At 42.1% G+C, this 22,014-nt stretch overlaps 2 protein-coding genes across 2 annotated transcripts; both read right to left on the bottom strand.

Moving 5' to 3' along the window:
* Positions 1-909: 909 nt before the first annotated feature.
* Positions 910-4,390, bottom strand: LOC311124842 (uncharacterized protein). The gene is made up of 2 exons (XM_084198946.1): positions 3,988-4,390; positions 910-1,838 (listed from the first exon to the last, which is right to left on the bottom strand). Exons 1-2 carry the CDS (start codon positions 4,331-4,333, stop codon positions 1,039-1,041), a joined length of 1,146 nt encoding a protein of 381 aa, XP_084055072.1. The 5' UTR covers positions 4,334-4,390; the 3' UTR covers positions 910-1,038.
* Positions 4,391-8,445: 4,055 nt separating this feature from the next.
* LOC311124841 (uncharacterized protein) lies at positions 8,446-14,094 on the bottom strand (the record flags this gene model as incomplete). Its single annotated transcript, XM_084198945.1, has 2 exons — positions 8,446-9,335; positions 13,710-14,094. The coding sequence occupies 2 exons, from the start codon at positions 14,092-14,094 to the stop codon at positions 8,488-8,490; spliced, it is 1,233 nt and encodes a 410-aa protein (XP_084055071.1). The 3' UTR covers positions 8,446-8,487.
* Positions 14,095-22,014: the final 7,920 nt, after the last annotated feature.

The following is a 22,014-nucleotide window of genomic DNA, read 5'->3' as shown; positions in this document are numbered from 1 at the left end:
TGGGCCTGGGAGGGCATAGGTCCACCCACTGGGGAGGGGTGCAGCTATGGGTGGGCCTGGGAGGGCATAGGTCCACCCACTGGGGAGCCAGGTCCAGCCAATCAGAATTAGTTTTTTCCACACAAAAGGACTTTATTACAGACAGAAATACTCCTCAGTTTCATCAGCTGTTCGGGCGGCTGATCTCAGACGATCCCTTAAGTGAACAAGCCGGATGTGGATGTCCTGGGCTGGTGTGGTTACACGTGGTCTGTGGGATCGGCTTATGGTAGAGAAATTGACATTAAATTCTCTGGCAACAGCTCTGGTGGACATTCCTGCAGTCAGCATGCCAATTGCACACTCCCTCAAGTAAGTACTGTTTCCTTCTCCTCTTCCAACATGACAGTTATCTCTCCCTCCTCCTTCACTCCAAGAACGGCATCCTCCTCTCTCTCTTCTTCTTCTTCTTTCACTGTGACATCCTCCTCTTCCTTCTCCTCTTTCACAACAATGTTCAGCCACAGACCCTCTTTCTCCATCCAGCAGACCTCCTCTTCTTTAGCAGGAGGGGAGTAGCTTAGTGAGCTCATGGTCGGGGATGTTAGCTAGCTAGTTAGCATTAGCCTAGTGTTACTTAGCCAGATAGGAGGATGTTCGCTAGCTAGTTAGCATTAGCCTAGTGTTACTTAGCCAGATAGGAGGATGTTAGCTAGCTAGTTAGCATTAGCCTAGTGTTACTTAGCCAGATAGGAGGATGTTAGCTAGCTTGTTAGCATTAGCCTAGTGTTACTTAGCCAGATAGGAGGATGTTAGCTAGTTAAGATGAGCTACTAGTCTAGTGTTAGGCTATTCTAGCTATTCAGCCAGCTGATTAGTAACTTACATATGAAATAAATGGAGTAACTATCTATACAACATGTATTTTCTTAAACACAGTGAGTAATATACACCGAAATAATCCCAAGAGCTATAATGTTTCGGCTATGTTGTCTAGCAAGCTACCAAAGTGGCTGACTAGCTGTTGTTGTTGTTGACGAAACTAGCTAGCATTTTTTATCAAAAACACAAGTCCGAACACAGCCTCTCTATTCTCTCATGGGATTTCAGGTCCTCTGACTGGGAAAATGTCTTTCCACAATGAGAGCAGTGGTATGTCTTCTCCTCCTGTGTTTTAGTATGTTGGTAGGGCTTTTCTCCTGTGTGTGTTCTCTCATGCTTTTTCAGGCCCCATGATCGGGTAAAACTCTTTTCACACTGGGAACATTGGTAGGGCTTTTCTCCTGTGTGTGTCCTCTCATGCACTTTCAGGCTCCCTTGATGGGTAAAACTGTTTTCACACTGGGAACATTGGTAGGGCCTTTCTCCTGTGTGTGTCCTCTCATGCTCATTCAGGCTCCCATACCACATAAAACTCTTTCCACAGTGGGAACAGTGATAAGGCTTCTCTCCTGTGTGTGTTCTCTCATGCCCAACCAGGGCCCCTAACTGAGTAAAACTCTTTCCACAGTGGGAGCAGTTGTAAGGCTTTTCTCCTGTATGTATTCTCTCGTGCATTTTCACACTCCCTAAATGAGTAAAACTCTTTCCACAGTGGGAACAGTGATAAGGCTTCTCTCCTGTGTGTGTTCTCTCATGCCCAACCAGGGCCCCTAACTGAGTAAAACTCTTTCCACAGTGGGAGCAGTGGTAAGGCCTTTCTCCTGTATGTATTCTCTCGTGCATTTTCAGACTCCCTAAATGAGTAAAACTCTTTTCACAGTGGGAGCACTGATGTCGTCTCTCTGGTTTGGCCGTCTCTGGATCTGGTTCCCCTGAAGGACTCTTCCCGCTGTCAGAGTGAGAGTCTGGTCTCTCTCCTGCCAAAGACAGACATATCATTTAGCTAAACAGCGACCTGAATGAAACCTCCACATGCTAAAACCGTCTTCCTATGAGGTTTAATCCAGACTATATCCCACAATAGCCTGAGGTCAGTCTTCACAACATAATACAAAATAAACTTGAGATGATGTAGAGCTTCAAATCTAATCTTGCTCTCATGGAATGTCATGTTTATAGGCTGATCAGAGCTCTATAATAATAGATAATGTCATGTTTATAGGCTGATCAGAGCTCTATAATAATAGATAGGCTGAGCAGAGCTCTATAATAATAGATAATGTTATGTTTATAGGCTGATCAGAGCTCTATAATAATAGATAATGTCATGTTATAGGCTGATCAGAGCTCTATAATAATAGATAGGCTGAGCAGAGCTCTATAATAATAGATAATGTCATGTTTATAGGCTGATCAGAGCTCTATAATAATAGATAATGTCATGTTTATAGGCTGGTCAGAGCTCTATAATAATAGATAATGTCATGTTTATAGGCTGATCAGAGCTCTATAATAATAGATAATGTCATGTTTATAGGCTGAGCAGAGCTCTTTAATAATAGATAATGTCATGTTTATAGGCTGATCAGAGCTCTATAATAATAGATAATGTCATGTTTATAGGCTGAGCAGAGCTCTATAATAATAGATAATGTCATGTTTATAGGCTGAGCAGAGCTCTATAATAATAGATAATGCCATGTTTTAGGCTGATCAGAGCTCTATAATAATAGATCATGTTTATAGGCTGATCAGAGCTCTATAATAATAGATAATGTCATGTTATAGGCTGATAATAATACAGTGCATTCGGAAAGTATTCAGACCCCTTGACTTTTTCCACATTTTGTTACAGCCTTATTTTAAAATGCAACTGAGCAATCGGGGAAGAAGGGCCTGATGGTCACTCTGACTGAGCTCCTCTGTGGAGATGGGAGATCCTTCCAGAAGGACAACCATCTCTGCAGCACTCCACCAATCAGGCCTTTGCGGTAGAGTGGCCAGACAGAAGCCACTCCTCAGTCAAAGGCACATGACAGCCCGCTTGGAGTTTGCCAAAAGGCACCTTAAGGACTCTCAGACCATGAGAAACAAGATTGAACTCTTTGGCCTGAATGCCAAGCGTCATGTCTGGAGGAAACCTGGCACCATTCCTACGGCGAAACTTGGTGGTGGCAGTATCATGCTGTGGGGATGTTTTTCAGCGGCAGGGACTGGGAGACTATCAGGATCGAGGGAAAGATGAACAGAGCAAAGTACAGAGAGATCCTTGATGAAAACCTTCTCTAGAGCACTCAGGACCTCAGACTGGGGCAAAGGTTCACCTTCCAGCAGGACAACGACCCTAAGCACACAGCCAAGACAACGCAGGAGTGGCTTTGGGACAAGTCTCTGAATGTCCTTGAGTGGCCCAGCCAGAGCCCGGACTTGAACCCGATCTAATATCTCTGGAGAGACCTGAAAATAGCTGTGCAGCGACACTCCCCATCCAACCTGACAGAGCTTGAGAGGATCTGCAGAGAAGAATGGAGAAACTCCCCAAATACAGGTGTGCCAAGCTTGTAGCGTCATACCCAAGAAGACTCGAGGCTGTAATCGCTGCCAAAGGTGCTTCAACAAAGTACTGAGTAAAGTGTCCACCAGGCTTTCACCTCATCAGCCTGGAAGCAGAGGCTACATACAGGGAAGATCTCAATTGTATCCTCCTGGGTGCAGAAGAGGTGGATTTGGGGCTCAAAAACAACACTTATTTCCAGACAAGGTATTTAAGGTATTATTTTGGTTGCTTGTAACTTTTTATTTAAACCTTTTTTGGGAGTACATACCGGTGGGACAGCAGTACTGATCATAGTTGCTCAGCGAAACTCCATTCTTTGCTTAGTCCAGAACGTATTTTGACATTATTAAGCTTGAAAAGGAGGATCTCCATATTGAACGTCTCCTGTAAGCCCAGATTCTGGTTCAAACGGCTCCTTCAGTCCATTATTAGGCTACTTAATATCGTTTTTACAATTTCTACATTAAAAAAAGAACATAATCACATGTATCACTTCAGTTGAATGGCGTTTTAAAACCACGTCTCAGTTCAACAACAGTTAGTGATACTATTTTTAAGACAGCACTTACTGGTGTTAATTAGACCTTCAGTCTCTTCCTCCTCCTCCTTCAATGTGACAGTTATCTCTCCCTCCCTCTTCACTCCAAAAACGGCATCCTCTTCTTTCACGGTAATATTCTCTTCTCTTTTCACTCTTAACGCTTCTTCCTCTTCTTTCACTGTAACGTCTTTCACTTCTTCTTTCACGGTAACAGCCTCACCCTCTACTTCTTGTTTTACTGTGACATCTTCCTCATCCTTCTCCTCTTTCACGACAATGTTCAGCCAAAGACCCTCTGTCTCCGTCCAGCAGACCTCCTCTTGTTTAGCAGGAGGATAGTAGCTTAGTGAGCTCATGGTCGGAGATGTTAGCATTAGCTAGCTATAGCAACATAAATATTAAATTCAAGGGGTAACTAGCTAGCTATACGACATAAGGTGACAGGGGTGCTTTTAAAACACACTGGATAATATACACGAAAGCGTCTAAGAGCTTGAAGCTAACAAGCTACCGAGGTGTCTGACTAGCTGTTGTTGAAGAAGCGTTCCGTCCACTAGATTATACGTCACACTCTGACAGCATCGCCTGAAAGACGCACATCGCCATCTGCTGACAGGAGTGGGTAACGCAGTTGAGGTCATTTATTATTGTTTATGTCCAATACTTATAAATATATTATTCTCTCCTTTTGGAACCAATGGAATGGTACCTTTAAAAGGGGCAATCAGCAGCAAAAACAAGTTCCCCGCCACTGTTTCGGTGAAAAGCTCAGGGACAACCCTGGAGAAATGTAACCACTCAAATTCATAGACAGATGCAAGGATTGACCATCCATGATATCACAATGATTGGTTTTAACCATGTTTTAAGGTTTTACAGTGTTTGTTTACATTTACTTTGTTTACAAACATTGGTATAAAACAAGCTTATATTTTGGGTGCTGACGGGGTACGACAGTTGGACTAAGCTCATGAGGCATTTATAAATTATATTCTTCAAGAATGAAATGGGTATATATCATTCATTTATAAGTCCACAAATGGATGTAGCAACTGCAGATTGCCTCTTTTGGTATCAAGCTCACCTCAGATATTTGTAAGTATTTTATATTTTCCATAATGTGTGAGACCCAGGTGTGAACTGTAAAGAGTCTCCTGTGTTTTCTATGTTTGTGATGCAGGTTTTATGTGTATATGAAGCAATTGTGGCAATAAATCATTCAGGCACTTGTGAGTGCCAGTTGGTGTGTGTGTGTGTGTGTGTGTGTGTGTGTGTGTGTGTGTGTGTGTGTGTGTGTGTGTGTGTGTGTGTGTGTGTGTGTGTGTGTGTGTGTGTGTGTGTGTGTGTGTGTGTGTGTGTGTGTGTGTGTGTGTGTGTGTGTGATGTTGGGCTGAAGCTACTGACCCGGAAGTTGATGGAAAAGCTATTCATTTCCGGTGCAGCGTTGTAAGGCACTGCATCGCAGTGCTTGAGGCGTCACTACAGACCCGGGTTCGATCCCGGGCTGTGTCGCAGCCGGCCGCGACCGGGAGACCCATGACGCGGCGCACAATTGGCCCAGTGTCGTCCGGATTAGGCCGGCCGGGATGTCCTTGTCCCATCGCGCTCTAGCGATTCCTGTGGCGGGCCGGGCGCATGCATGCTGACATGGTCGCCAGTTGTATGGCGTTTCCTCTGAAACATTGGTGCGGCTGGCTTCCTGGTTAAGCGAGCAATGTGTCACGAAGCAGTGCGGCTTGGCGGGGGTCGTGTTTCAGAGGACGCATGGCTCTCGACCTTCGCCTCTCCCGAGTCCGTATGGGAGTTGCAGCGATGGGACAATACTGTTTTGTTTTTTTCTCCATTTAACTAAGTAGCTAACAATATTATATTGAGATGTATAAAGAGAAGCATGTGTTGATTAGTGAACATTTTTAATGAGTGAGAATTTAAATCAAACTTAACATCTACTACACATCTGTATTTAGGCAATTTCTGATTCATTCAGTCAAACAGACAGATAATAAGCATTTAGGTCTAACACGTACAGTGCCTTGCAAAATTATTCATCCCCGTTGGCATTTTTCCTATTTTGTTGAATTACAACCTGTAATTTAAATTGATTTTTATTTGGATTTCATGTAATGGACATACACAAAATAGTCCAAATTGGTAAAGTGGAATGAAAAATATAACTTGTTTCAAATAATTCTAACAAATAAATAACGGAAAAGTGGTGCGTGCATATGTATTCACCCCCTTTGCTATGAAGCCCCTAAATAAGATCTGGTGCAACCAATTACCTTCATAAGTCACATAATTAGTTAAATAAAGTCCACCTGTGTGCAATCTAAGTGTCACATGATCTGTCACATGATCTCAGTATATATACCTGTTCTGAAAGGTCCCAGAGTCTGCAACACCACTAAGCAAGGGGCACCACCTAGCAAGCGGCACCATGAAGACCAAGGAGCTCTCCAAACAGGTCAGGGACAAAGTTGTGGAGAAGTACAGATCAGGGTTGGGTTATAAAAAAAATCTGAAACTTTGAACATCCCACGGAGCACCATTAAATCCGTTATTAAAAAATGGAAAGAATATGGCACCACAACAAACCTGTCAAGAGAGGGCCGCCCACCAAAACTCACGGACCAGGCAAGGAGGGCATTAATCAGAGAGGCAACAAAGAGACCAGAGATAACCCTGAAGGAGCTGCAAAGCTCCACAGTGGAGATTGTAGTATTTGTCCATAGGACCACTTTAAGCCATACATTCCAAGAGCTGGGCTTTACGGAAGAGTGGCCAGAAAAAAGCCATTGCTTAAAGAAGAAAATAAGCAAACACGTTTGGTATTCGCCAAAATACATGTGGGAGACTCCCCAAACATATGGAAGAAGGTACTCTGGTCAGATGAGACTAAAATTTAGGTTTTTGTCCATCAAGGAAAACGCTATGTCTGGCGCAAACCCAACACCTCTCATCACCCCGAGAACACCATTCATTCATGTTTTTCATTGGCAGGGACTGGGAAACTGGTCAGAATTGAAGGAATGATGAATGGCGCTAAATACAGGGACATTCTTGAGGGAAACCTGTTTCAGTCTTCTAGAGATTTGAGACTGGGACGGAGGTTCAACTTCCAGCAGGACAATGACCCTAAGCATACTGCTAAAGCAACACTCGAGTGGTTTAAGGGGAAACATTTAAATGTCTTGGAATGGCCTAGTCAAAGCCCAGACCTCAATCCAATCGAGAATCTTTTGTCTTATTTCTTGTTTGTTTCACCCCAAAACTTATTTTGCATCTTCAAAGTGGTAGGCATGCTGTGTAAGTCAAATGATACAACCCCCCAAAAAATCAATTTGTATTCCAGGTTGTAAGGCAAAAAAAATAGGAAAAATGCCAAGGGGGGGGGGGGGGGGGGGGATGGGGTGAATACTTTCACAAGCCACTGTAACAATACATGGATGTATATAATATAATAATATATATATATAATGAACATTCACTAATGGCGTTCCACATGCTATTTATTTTCAGATTTATATTAAAAAATAAGTTGCATTAATAAAATGCTTTATACAATCAGCACCTCTTACATGATGGAATAATACTTTTGGGAACATTCATGAGGTAGTGAGTGTTCTTCATGTCAAAAAATTGTCAACGTTATCAGAACAACGTAATCAAATTTTCATACACCTTTAGCTTGAAGAGAAGACTACACAAATTAACTCAATGAAACACAACAACTACATTCATGAGATTTCAAGGTTAAAATCAAGAAATACACATTCTACTAATCTATTTTATTATTTAAAATTTTTAATATCAAAATCATATAATGACCATCTGACGGTTCATACAGTACTCGTATTCTATCAATCCAAATTATTAATAAAAATAGTAAATTGATTTGAGACATTCTTGAGAGGAAACTAAAACAAAAGTAAAAGCCTATTTTTCATATAAACATGATTTCATTACTAAAAATAAAAAACATAAGTCAGAACACAGTAGTTTCCATCCATCTTTAGCTTGAAAACTAGAACACAGATGAAGTCAACGAAACACAATAACTAACTTAAAGAGGTTTCAAGGTTAAAATCAAGAAATACACATTGGATTCATCAATTTAATCATTTACATGTTTTAAATATCCAAATCATATAATGAACATCTGAGGGTTCATACAGTACTTGTATTCCATCAATCCAAATTAAACTTTTTAAAATTGTAATTTGATTTTAGACGTGATCATGTCTCGAGAGGAAAAAATTCAAACAAAAGTAAGCCTATTTCTGAGTAAGATTTCATATTTTTTACATTTTAGTCATTTTAGCAGATGCTCTTATCCTTACAGTTAGTGAGTCAATACATTTTCATACTGGCCCCCCGTGGGAAAAGATCCCACAACCCTGGCGTTGCAAGTGCCATGCTCTACCAGTTGAGCTACAGGGGACTATATCATAAAAAATAAATAAATAAGTCAGAACACAGCCTCTCTATTCTCTCATGTGATTTAAGGTCCTCTGTCCAGGAAAGTATGTTAAGATTTCTCTCCAGAGTGTATTCTCTTCTTATGTTTGTTCAGGCTTCCTAACTGGGTAAAACTCTTTTCACAATGGGAGCAGTGGTGCGGTTTCTCCCCTGTGTGCGTCCTCTTGTGTGATTTTAGGTCATGTGATCGTGAAAATCTCTTTCCACACTGGGAACATTGGAAAGGCTTTTCTTCTGTGTGTATTATTTTATGGTTGTTCAGGCTCCCTAACTGGGTAAAACGCTTTCCACACTGGGCGCAGTGGTAAGGCTTTTCTCCAGAGTGTATTCTCTTATGTTTGTTCAGGCTCCCTAACTGGGTAAAACCCTTTCCACAATGGGAGCAGTGGTGTGGTTTATCCCCCGTGTGTGTCCTCTCATGTGATTTTAGTTCCTGTGATCGTGAAAATCTTTTTCCACACTGGGAACATTGGAAAGGCTTTTCGCCTGTGTGTTTCATCTCATGTTTTTTTAGGTTCCCTAACTGGGTAAAATCCTTTCCACACAGGGCACAATGGTGTGGTTTCTCCCCTGTGTGCGTCATCTCATGTGATTTTAGGTGCTGTAAACCTGAAAATCTATTTCCACACTGGGAACATTGGAAAGGCTTTTCTCCTGTGTGTATTCCTTTATGCTTTTTCAGGCTCCCTAACTGGGTAAATCTCTTTCCACACTGGGAGCAGGGGTGTGGTTTCTCCCATGTGTGTGTCCCCTCATGCTGTTTCAGCTTCCATAACCACTTAAAACTCAAACTACACTGGGAGCAGTGGTGTCGTCTCACTGGTTTGGCCGTCTCTGGGTCTGGTTCCCCCGAAGAACTCTTCTTGCGTCTGTCAGAGTGAGAGTCTGGTCTCTCTCCTGCCAAAGACAGAGTATTTAGTTAAACAGTGAGATATCTAAATGCAATCTCCTGCTCTTCTTCCTATGAGGTTTAATCCAGACTAGATCCCTCATTATAAAACCATAAATTTGGATCCTGGATGGTGATTGGTTGATAGTCATGATTCATGGGTAATGCCTGTAAGATGGTGCTAGAATGGTACATAAGGGGTTAAGTTAAGATGGGGCTAGAATGGTACATAAGGGGTTAAGTTAAGATGGGGCTAGAATGGTACATAAGGGGTTAAGTTAAGATGGGGCTAGAATGGTACATAAGGGGTTAAATTAAGATGGGGCTAGAATGGTACATAAGGGGTTAAGTTAAGATGGGTCTAGAATGGTACATAAGGGGTTAAGTTAAGATGGGTCTAGAATGGTACATAAGGGGTTAAGTTAAGATGGGTCTAGAATGGTACATAAGGGGTTAAGTTAAGATGGGGCTAGAATGGTACATAATTGATCAGAGTGCCATCAGGCAGATGTGTCCACGTAAACAGGATTATTAGAAACATTTTTGTATCAGAAAGAAAATGTATTAGTAGATATTTTGGTTGGTTTATTGTTGAATATACAGGTATTGAACGTGTCTAGAATAATATATAAATGCTTATTGTGTATACCATTGGATGGAAAGTGTTTATTTGTATACGGAATGTCCCTTTATTTGTCATGACTGATTTCAAGATTTTTATAATTTTCATAATATTTGTACCTTTATACCATCAATATCAATGGCGGAGACGCGTAAAGATGGCAGCCCTCTGCACTTACCACTAATTCCTTTTTTTGCTAAATTGGCCGTATTGGACATTCCTCCACGTTACTCCTTATTTAGTATCGTCATTAACAACTTTAGCTTCAAGACGCCCCAAAAATAAAGAAATAAAAAAAGTTTATTGTGCTGATTTATTGGCACATTGAATTGTTCTGCCATCTTTATGTTTGCCATTGGAATCTGTCAATGCTTACCTGGATACATGCTTGCTTTACCATTAAACAGTTAAGGAACTGTGTGACAAACCCTTGACATTTTTAGTATAATAAATTGAAATGTTTGTTTTTTTGGAGACTTCAGAAATACGTTGAAACAGTCCATGTGTTGAATTTCATTTGATATAATTCCCCAGAATCTAAATAGTTCCAGAATCTGAATAGTTCCAGAATCTGTATAGTTCCAGAATCTAAATAGTTCCAGAATCTAAATAGTTCCAGAATCTGAATAGTTCCAGAATCTGTATAGTTCCAGAATCTGAATAGTTCCAGAATCTGAATAGTTCCAGAATCTGAATAGTTCCAGAATCTGTATAGTTCCAGAATCTGTATAGTTCCAGAATCTGTATAGTTCCAGAATCTGAATAGTTCCAGAATCTGTATAGTTCCAGAATCTGTATAGTTCCAGAATCTGAATAGTTCCAGAATCTGAATAGTTCCAGAATCGAAATAGTTCCAGAATCGAAATAGTTCCAGAATCTGTATAGTTCCAGAATCTGAATAGTTACAGAATCTAAATAGTTCCAGAATCTGTATAGTTCCAGAATCTAAATAATTCCAGAATCTGTATAGTTCCAGAATCTGTATAGTTCCAGAATCTGTATAGTTCCAGAATCTGTATAGTTCCAGAATCTAAATAGTTCCAGAATCTGAATAGTTCCATTCCTGATATTACTACCAGTGTTTTATAATGGTTTCCCACCATGATATTGTGATATGTATTAATTTCAGTCATTAACTTTGTATCTGTTGATTTGTGAATGCTGTACATGCTAGCTAGTGGCTGTACTTTTCTCTGCACACGTCGTCATTGGGCTAGCATGGCTATTCATGTCCCCTTTTATTGTTCATTTGTACTTTACAGAGTTGGTGCTAGAGGTCTGCATAATTCTAACAGACCCGGAATTCCTAGATCCGACCCGGGATCCGGGTCCTAAATTCTGACTTTTGTCTTGGATCTGATATAATTGCCATGAGTCTGGGGTATTAAAATGTATTTACCGACTGGACCCCTCCTGATGACCGCGTGGAGCTTGTTATCTGTTTCAGACCATTGCAACACCATAAAACGTACAGCTTATGTCCAGCTGAAACTGGTTCCGGCTGCTCACGTCACGTGCGCCTGCTGCTGAGGAGAGAGAGGGAGCGAGTGAATGGAGCCTTGGCCTAGGTTACTGTTCATTGCGAAGATGGAGGCCTTTTTCCTTATACTAAAACGACAGGTAGAGGAGAAAGATTATAGTGAAAAGAAGCCGACAAGGGGAATGGTTTATTTTTGTTATTATTATTTTTTTAGTCATTTTAGCAGATGCTCTTATCCAGAGCGACTTACAGAGGAAGGCCCTCAAAATTGTGAAAGACTCCAGCCACCCTAGTCATAGACTGTTCTCTCTGCTACCGCACGGCAAGCGGTACCGGAGTGTCAAGTCTAGGTCCAAAAGGCTTCTCAACAGCTTCTACCCCCAAGCCATAAGACTCCTGAACAGCTAATCATGGCTACCCGGACTATTTGCACTGCCCCCCCACCCCATCTTTTTACGCTGCTGCTACTCTGTTAATTATTTATGCATAGTCACTTTAACTCTACCCACATGTACATATTACTTCAACTACCTCAACTAGCCGGTGCCCCCGCACATTGACTCTGCACCGGTACCCCCCTGTATATATAGCCTCCCTACTGTTATTTTATTTTACTTCTGCTCTTTTTTTCTCAACACTTTTTTGTTGTTTTATTCTACTTTTTTATTAAAAATAAATGCACTGTTGGTTAAGGGCTGTAAGTAAGCATTTCACTGTAATGTCTGCACCTGTTGTATTTGGCGCATGTGGCCAATACAATTTGATTTGATGATTTGATTAGGGTTAAGTGCCTTGCTCAAGGGCACATCGACAGATTTTTCTATTCTTAGAAACGTTTTAGCTGAAAAAGATGAGAACTTTGTTCAACTCACTATTCAGGTTTGATGCAATTTCTCAAATTCGTATTATTTATTTTCGTATTTATGATTTGTTTTATTATTATTATTATTGTAGGTCTATTTAAGAATCTAAACCAGTTCTTTATGTATGTTTTGTTTCATTTTGTAGAAATTATTTCGTTGGCTAAATTAATTTCGAACTGTCTTTTGGACCCGTAAATATCTCTACTTGGGATATTTATTTTTAAATAGATAACTATGTTTTTGAAAGATTATATTGTATTTTTCTGACTACAACGACATACTTAGACAAAGACAATTGACAACTAAACATTTACTACAAAACATTGACATCCCACCTGCTCAGACCCACATGTTCCCACCATATCCACCCATCCTGTCTGTCTCACAATCAGATTTTCTCTCCTTCCTCATCCTTTGAATTTCTACAGTGCTTGTAATATTTTATGCCATATGGCTTCAAATTGAACTATTCTGTTTCTCTCTGTAGCCCACATTTTGTTCAATATTTAGATAATAACGCATTTGATTCATCCACTGTCTTAACGATGGAGGGTCATTTGATTCATCCACTGTCTTAACGATGGAGGGTCATTTGATTCATCCACTGTTTTAACAATGGAGGGTCATTTTGATTCATCCACTGTCTGTCCCATATCTAGGAGATATAAGAAAACTCAGGAAATATTTTTGGACAAATATTTAACCCCTTACTTCCATTTGTTTGTACGGGTTACCTTCAGACGAGGGGGTTGTGGAGCAAAACGGAAGAAAATAGTCCCTTTTCCATAATAGTTTTTTAGGCCAAACCGTTCGGACGCTACAGACGTTTTTGTGAGAAGATCGATTTTCGGGATGTATCATGGTCTGACAAACATCGCTGTAGCTCGGGCACCTTCCACCGCAGTTGCAGAAGGCCAACATAGGCAGATGTGGTGGATTAAGACTCAGCCCATGCTGCGTCTCAATATCTCTAGCTTCAACTGACGGATTTTGATGGAGATTATTTTTAATTATGTTACTTAGATTGACGCACGGGTGCGTCAATAAACTCTTAAGGATTTTAAATAACCTGTAGTAATTATTTTTTTATAAATTTAATCCAGATCAAAATGATCCTTCTTTGTCTTGACACGAGTCACACACGAGTTGTTTTATGCTTTTATGTGATGTCAAGCACAGACACTGAGTAAAGCACTACAGAAAGAGATATTCAGATGTTTACAAAGGTAGTGAAATATATAATGTGAAGCATTTGATCCATTAACGTTTTGTTGGCCGCCCCCCACTCTTTGTAGGTTTAACAATTCCTACAAAACAACATATTAAAGTTTAGACCTTTATTAGAATGGCCCTTTAAAACCACACATCGGTTCAACAACTGCAGAGTTTGTGCTCCTGTTTTTAATATATTACTCACTGTTGTTAATCAGATCTCCAGTCTCTTCTTCTTCTTCCAATGTGACAGTAATCTCCCCCTCTTCCTTTATTCGAAAAATGTCTTCCTCTTCTTTCACTGCGACAGTCATCTCCCCCTCCTCCTCTTTCACTCTGAACGCGTCTCCCTCTTCTTTCACTGTGACATCCTCCTCCTCTTTCAATCTAAAAGCTTCTTCATCTTCGGTCAATTTAACGTCGTTCTCTTCTTCTTTCACGGTAACAGCCTCAACCTCTACTTCTTTTTTTACTGTAACATCCTCCTCTTCCTTCTCCTCTTTCACGACAATGTTCAGCCCCAGAGCTTCTTTCTCCGTCCAGCAGACCTCCTCTTCTTTAGCAGGAGGAGAGTAGCTTAGTGAGCTCATGGTCGGGGATGTTAGCTAGCTAGCTAGTTAGCATTAGTGACTAGGCTACTGCTAATTTACCCAGCCAGCTAGCTGACTAACAACAACGTAAATATTAAATAGGGTAACTAGCAAGTAGATACGACAAGTGTGTTTAAAACACAGTGGCTAATATACACCGAAAGAGTGAAAAGAGCTTCAATGTTTTTTGGCTATGAAGGTGGCTGACTAGCTGTTGTTGTTGTTGTTGTTGAAGAAGCGTCCCGTCCACTAGATTTTACGTCACACTGGCAGCATCGCCTGAAACAGGCACATCGCCATCTGCTGGGTGGGAAGGGTAACACAGTCAAGGGAAATGTTCATTTTATTTTGAGACAAAAAGTTGATTTTTCATTTATTTCATTAAATAATATTATATTGAGACGTACAAAGAGAAGCATGTGTTGATTAATGAATATCTTTAATGAGTGAGAATTTAAAACAACCTCCCATACTAAGGCAGCTAGGTCCAACCTGCTCCTACACGGTGTACCAGTACTGAGTAGGTCCAAACTGCTCCTACATGGTGTAACAGTACTGAGTAGGTCCAAACTGCTCCTACATGGTGTACCAGTACTGAGTAGGTCCAAACTGCTCCTACATGGTGTACCAGTACTGAGTAGGTCCAAACTGCTCCTACATGGTGTACCAGTACTGAGTAGGTCCAAACTGCTCCTACATGGTGTAACAGTACTGAGCTGCGTTTAGTATGAAAAAAATTGTGGAACTTCAGTTCATCAACGATTTTAATTGGCTGATACACATTTTGTGCTGGAGAACCTGTTTAAATGTAAAATCGTTGCTTATAGATCCATTATTCATCCAATTAATAATTTACATTTTAAAATATCCAAACCATATAATGGACATGAAGGGTTTATAGTTGAATTCAATCAATCCCAAATCCATCATTAAAAATGTTTTAATTATAATTTGATTTTAGACATGATCATGTCTCCAGAGGAAAAAAACTAAAACAAAAGTAAGCCTATTTTTGAGTAAGATTTCATATAAACAATATGATTTAATGTGGCATAAAATAACAGTCAAACATCAGTCAGAACACAGCCTCTCTATTCTGTCATGTGAATTCAGGTCCTCTGTCTGGGAAAACGTCTTTCCACAATTAGGTTCCCTGACTAAAACTCTTTCCAAACCGTGAGCTTATCCTCCCCTGTGTGTGTATGTTCTCATGCCTTTTCAAGTTCCCAAGCTTGGTAAAACTTTTTCCACACTGGGAACAATGGTAAGGTTTCTCTTTAGAGTGTATTATCTTATGTATGTTCAGGCTATCTAAGTCAGCAAAACTCTTTCCACACTGGGAGCAGTGGTAAGGCTTTTCTCCTGTGTGTGTCCTCTCGTGCTTTTTAAGGTCCGGTGATCTTGAAAATCTCTTTCCACACTGGGAGCAGTGGTAAGGCTTTTCTCCTGTGTGTTTCCTCTCATGTTCTTTGAGGTTCCCTAACTTGGTAAAATCATTTCCACACAGGGAGCAATGGTACGGTTTCTCTCCTGTGTGTGTCCTCTCATGCTCCTTCAGGTCCCCTAAACACCTAAAATGATTTCCACAATGGGAACAGAGGTAAGGGTTCTCTCCAGAGTGTATTCTTTCATGCTCTTTCAGGTGCCTTAACCATGTAAAACCCTTTCCACACTGGGAGCATTGGAAAGGCTTCTCTCCTGTGTGTATCCTCTCATGCGCTTTCAGGCGCCCTAATGCTATAAAACCCTTTCCACACTGGGAGCATTGGAAAGGCTTCTCTCCTGTGTGTGTTCTCTCATGCTCTTTCAGATGTGATGACTGGTTAAAACTCTTTCCACACTGGGAGCATTGGAAAGGCTTCTCTCCTGTGTGTATTCTCTCATGCGCTTTCAGGCGCCCTAACGCTATAAAACCCTTTCCACACTGGGAGCATTGGAAAGGCTTCTCTCCTGTGTGTATCCTCTCATGCTCTTTCAGGTGCCTTAACCGTGTAAAACTATTTCCACAGTGGGAACAGGGGTAAGGCTTCTCTCCAGAGTGTATTTTCTCATGGTTTTGCAGATCCCCTAACTGAGAGCAGTGGTAGGGTTTTTCTCCGGTGTGTATTACTCCTTCATGCCTTTTCAGATTTCCTAACCGGGTAAATCTCTTTTCACACTGGGAGCATTGGAAGAGCTTTTCTCCTGTGTGTTTTCTCATGCTCTTTGAGCTTATATAACCACTTAAAACTCGTTCCACACTGGGAGCAGTTGTGTTGTGTCGCTGGTTTGGGAATCTCTGGGTCTGGATTCCCTGAAGGACTCTTCCCGCTGTCAGAGTGAGAGTCTGGTTTCTCTCCTGCCAAAGATAAACAGATTATTTTATTAAACAGAGAGACATGAATGAAACCTATACATGATTAAACTGTTTTCCTATGAGGTTTAATCCAGACTAGATCCCTCATTATAAAATGGTCAATTTGGATTCTGGATTCTGATTTGTTGATAGCCGTTAGAAAATCGCAGGTAAAGCCTGTTAAAAGTTCCATTTGAATTATCCCTATACATCCACTGTCCCCCAGCCAAGCCAGGCAATTCATAAACTAATCTCCACTGGAACCAATCATCTAGTCATTATTACCCCATGTTTCTAGTCTAACATTTGGTTTGTAACAGAGGGGATTTATATCAACCTCTTCCTTTCCAACTGTTAGAGCCATTTTGTAAAATACAAATATTTATAGAACTTATTTTGGTGATTTATTATTGTATATTCTTTTTATTTATTTATATTCCATCCTATTTTTGGGGAAGATTTAGGCTTTCTGATAATGTATCAATAATAATCAAATAAAACAAATGTAAACCCACTTGAGGCGACGCTGTGTGTTGAGGGTACTAAAATGGAAAATCAGATATTTTCTTTGCACAAAAGTATTCACAGGCAATGATATTGCTGCTAGTAAGATTGCACCTAAATCAACCATTTATCGGATCATCAAGGACTTCAAGGAGAGAGGTTCAATTGTTGTGATGAAACTTCAGGGTGCCCAAGAAAGTCCAGCAAGCGCCAGGACCATCTCCTAAAGTTGATTCATCTGTGGGATCGGGGCACCACCAGCGCAGAGCTTGCTCAGGAATGGCAGCAGGCAGGTGTGAGGCATTCTGCACGCACAGTGAGGCGAATACTTTTCGAGGATGGCCTGGTGTCAAGAAGGGCAGCGAGGAAGCCACTTCTCTCCAGGAAAAACATCAGGGACAGACTGATATCCTGCAAAAGGTACAGGGATTGGACTGCTGAGGACTGCGGTAAAGTCATTTTCTCTGATGAATCCCCATTCCGATTGTTTGGGGCATCTGTAAAAAAGCTTGTCCGGAGAAGACAAGGTGAGCGCTACCATCAGTCCTGTGTCAGGCCAACAGTAAAGCATCCTGAGACCATTCATGTGTGGGGTTGCTTCTCAGCCAAGGGAGTGGGCTCACTCACAATTCTGCCTAAGAACACAGCCATGAATAAAGTATGGTACCAACACATCCTCCGAGAGCAACTTCTCCCAACCATCCAATAACAGTTTGTTGACGAACAATGCCTTTTCCAGCATGATGGAGCACCTTGCCATAAGGCAAAAGTGATAACTAAGTCACTCGGGGAACGAAACATCAACATTTTGGGTCCATGGCCAGGAAACTCCCCAGACCTTAATCCTTAATCCCATTGAGAATTTGTGGTCAATCCTCAAGAGGCGGGTGGACAAACAAAAACCCACAAATTCTGACAAACTCCAAGCATTGATTATGCAAGCATGGGCTGCCATCAGTCAGGATGTGGCCCAGAAGTTAATTGACAACACTCCAGGGCAGATTGCAGAGTTCTTGAAAAAGAAGGGTCAACACTGCAAATATTGACTCTTTGCATAAACTTAATGTAATTGTCAATAAAAGCCTTTAAAACTTATGGAATGCTTGTAATTATACTTCAGTATCCCATAGTAACATCTGAGAAAAAGATCTAAAAACACTGAAGCAGCAAACTTTGTGAAGACCAATACCACGACTGTACAGTATGTATTCACCCCCTTTGCTATGAAGCCCCTAAATAAGATCTGGTGCAACCAATTACCTTCAGAAGTCACATAATTAGTTATATAAAGTCCACCTGTGTGCAATCTTAGTGTCACATGATCTATTAAATGATCTCAGTATATATACACCTGTTCTGAAAGGACCCAAAGTCTGCAACACCACTAAGCAAGGGGCACCACCAAGCAAGTGGCACCATGAAGACCAAGGACCTGTCCAAACAGATCAGGGACAAAGTTGTGGAGAAGTACAGATCAGGTTGGAGTTATAAAAAAATATCCAGAACTTTGAACATTCCATGGAGCACCATTAAATCCAGTATTAAAAAATAGAATGAATATGGCACCACAACAAACCTGCCAAGAGATGGCCGCCCACCAAAACTCACGGACCAGGCAAGAAGGGCATTAATCAGAGAGGCAACAAAGAGACCAAAGATAATCCTGAAGGAGCTGCAAAGCTCCACAGCAGAGATTGGTGATGGCCGGCCGCCCAACAACCTGCCCGTTTGACCCTATCCCCTCCTCTCTTCTCCAGACCATCTCCGGTGACCTTCTCCCTTACCTCACCTCGCTGATCAACTCATCCTTGACCGCTGGCTATGTCCCTTCCGTCTTCAAGAGAGCGAGAGTTGCACCCCTTTTCAAAAAACCAACACTCGATCCCTCTGATGTCAACAACTACAGACCAGTATCCCTTCTTTCTTTTCTCTCCAAAACTATTGAGCGTGCCGTCTTTAGCCAACTCTCTTGCTATCTCTCTCAGAATGACCTTCTTGATCCAAACCAGTCAGGTTTCAAGACTGGTCATTCAACTGAGACTGCTCTTCTCTGTGTCACGGAGGCTCTCCGCACTGCTAAACCTAACTCTCTCTCCTCTGCTCTTGTCCTTCTAGACCTGTCTGCTGCCTTTGATACTGTGAACCATCAGATCCTCCTCTCCACCCTCTCCGAGCTGGGCATCTCCGGCGCGGCTCACTCTTGGATTGCGTCCTACCTGACCGGTCGCTCCTACCAAGTGGCGTGGCGAGAAGCTGTCTCCGCACCACGTGCTCTCACCACTCAGTTCTAGGCCCTCTCCTATTCTCGCTATACACCAAGTCACTTGGCTCTGTCATATCCTCACATGGCCTCTCCTATCATTGCTACGCAGACGACACACAACTAATCTTCTCCTTTCCCCCTTCTGATAACCAGGTGGCGAATCGCATCTCTGCATGTCTGGCAGACATATCAGTATGGATGACGGATCACCACCTCATGCTGAACCTTGGCAAGACGGAGCTGCTCTTCCTCCCGGGGAAGGACTGCCCGTCCATGATCTCGCCATCACGGTTGACAACTCTGTTGTGTCCTCCTCCCAGAGTGCGAAGAGCCTTGGCGTGACCCTGGACAACACCCTGTCGTTCTCCGCTAACATCAAGGCTGTGACCCGATCCTGTAGTTTCATGCTCTACAACATTCGGAGAGTACGACCCTGCCTTACACAGGAAGCAGCACAGGTCCTAATCCAGGCACTTGTCATCTCCCGTCTGGATTACTGCAACTCGCAGTTGGCTGGGCTCCCTGCCTGTGCCATTAAACCCCTACAACTCATCCAGAATGCCGCAGCCCGTCTGGTGTTCAACCTTCCCAAGTTCTCTCACGTCACCCTGCTCCTCCGCACACAACACTGGCTTCCAGTTGAAGCTCGCATCTGCTACAAGTCCATGGTGCTTGCCTACGGAGCTTTGAGGGGAACGGCACCTCCGTACCTTCAGGCTCTGATCAGTCCCTACACCCAAACGAGGGCATTGCGTTCATCCACCTCTGGCCTGCTGGCTCCCCTACCTCTGCTGAAGCACAGTTCCCGCTCAGCCCAGTCAAAACTGTTCGCTGCTCTGGCACCCCAATGGTGGAACAAGCTCCCTCACGACGCCAGGACAGCGGAGTCACTCACCACCTTCCGGAGACATTTGAAACCCCACCTCTTTAAGGAACACCTGGGATAGGATAAAGTAATCCTTCTAACCCCCCCCCCCCCCAAAAAAAAAGTGGTTATCCCACTGGCTATAAGGTGAATGCACCAATTTGTAAGTCGCTCTGGATAAGAGCGTCTGCTAAATGACATAAATGTAAATTTGAGAATCTGTCCATAGGACCACTTTAAGCCATACACTACAAAGAGCTAAGCCATTGCTTAAAGACAAAAATAAGCAAACACGTTTGGTGTTCACCAAAAGCCATGTGGGAGACTCCCCAAACATATGGAAGAAGGTACTCTGGTCAGATGAAACTAAAATAGAGCTTTTTGGCCATCAAGGAAAATGTCTGGTGCAAACCCAACACCTCTCATCACCCCGAGAACACCATCCCCACAGTGAAGCATGGTGGTGGCAGCATCATGCTGTGGGGATGTTTTTCATCAGCAAGGACTGGGAAACTGGTCAGAATTGAAGTAATGATGGCTGGCGCTTATTACAGGGAAATTCTTGAGGGAAACCTGTTTCAGTCTTCCAGAGATTTGAGACTGGGATGGAGGTTCACCTTTCAGCAGGACAATGACACTAAGCATACTGCTAAAGCAACACTTGAGTGGTTTAAGGTGAAACATTTAAATGTCTTGGCATGGCCTAGTCAAAGCCCAGACCTCAATCAAATTGAGAATCTGTGGGATAACTTAAAGATTAATGTACAGTGGGGAAAAAAAGTATTTAGTCAGCCACCAATTGTGCAAGTTCTCCCACTTAAAAAGATGAGAGAGGCCTGTAATTTTCATCATAGGTACACGTCAACTATGACAGACAAAATGAGGAAAAAAAATCCAGAAAATCACATTGTAGGATTTTTAATGAATTTATTTGCAAATTATGGTGGAAAATAAGTATTTGGTCAATAACAAAAGTTTCTCAATACTTTGTTATATACCCTTTGTTGGCAATGACACAGGTCAAACGTTTTCTGTAACTCTTCACAAGGTTTTCACACACTGTTGCTGGTATTTTGGCCCATTCCTCCATGCAGATCTCCTCTAGAGCAGTGATGTTTTGGGGCTGTCGCTGGGCAACACGGACTTTCAACTCCCTCCAAAGATTTTCTATGGGGTTGAGATCTGGAGACTGGCTAAGCCACTCCAGGACCTTGAAATGCTTCTTACGAAGCCACTCCTTCGTTGCCTGAGCGGTGTGTTTGGGATCATTGTCATGCTGAAAGACCCAGCCACGTTTCATCTTCAATGCCCTTGCTGATGGAAGGAGGTTTTCACTCAAAATCTCACGATACATGGCCCCATTCATTCTTTCCTTTACACGGATCAGTCGTTCTGGTCCCTTTGCAGAAAAACAGCCCCAAAGCATGATGTTTCCACCCCCATGCTTCACAGTAGGTATGGTGTTCTTTGGATGCAACTCAGCATTCTTTGTCCTCCAAACACGACGAGTTGAGTTTTTACCAAAAAGTAATATTTTGGTTTCATCTGACCATATGACATTCTCCCAATCCTCTTCTGGATCATCCAAATGCACTCTAGCAAACTTCAGACGGGTCTGGACATGAACTGGCTTAAGCAGGGGGACACGTCTGGCACTGCAGTATTTGAGTCCCTGGCGGCGTAGTGTGTTACTGATGGTAGGCTTTGTTACTTTGGTCCCAGCTCTCTGCAGGTCATTCACTAGGTCCCCACGTGTGGTTCTGGGATTTTTGCTCACCGTTCTTGTGATCATTTTGACCCCACGGGGTGAGATCTTGCGTGGAGCCCCAGATCAAGGGAGATTATCAGTGGTCTTGTATGTCTTCCATTTCAAAATAATTGCTCCCACAGTTGATTTCTTCAAACCAAGCTGCTTACCTATTGCAGATTCAGTCTTCCCAGCCTGGTGCAGGT

Source organism: Coregonus lavaretus (genome assembly GCF_964263955.1).
Source record: "Coregonus lavaretus genome assembly, contig: HAP1_SCAFFOLD_106, whole genome shotgun sequence".
Taxonomy (NCBI): domain Eukaryota; kingdom Metazoa; phylum Chordata; class Actinopteri; order Salmoniformes; family Salmonidae; genus Coregonus; species Coregonus lavaretus.
This window is presented reverse-complemented; position numbering and strand designations above follow the sequence as displayed.

Bases quoted from the DNA above. Each gene is read 5' to 3' on its own strand.
- LOC311124842 (XM_084198946.1), bottom strand. From the start codon at position 4,333: ATGCTAACATCTCCGACCATGAGCTCACTAAGCTACTATCCTCCTGCT. The intron at 1,839-3,987 runs GTAAGTGCTGTC...TGTCTTTGGCAG, and splicing joins TGAAGGTCTAATTAACACCA to GAGAGAGACCAGACTCTCAC.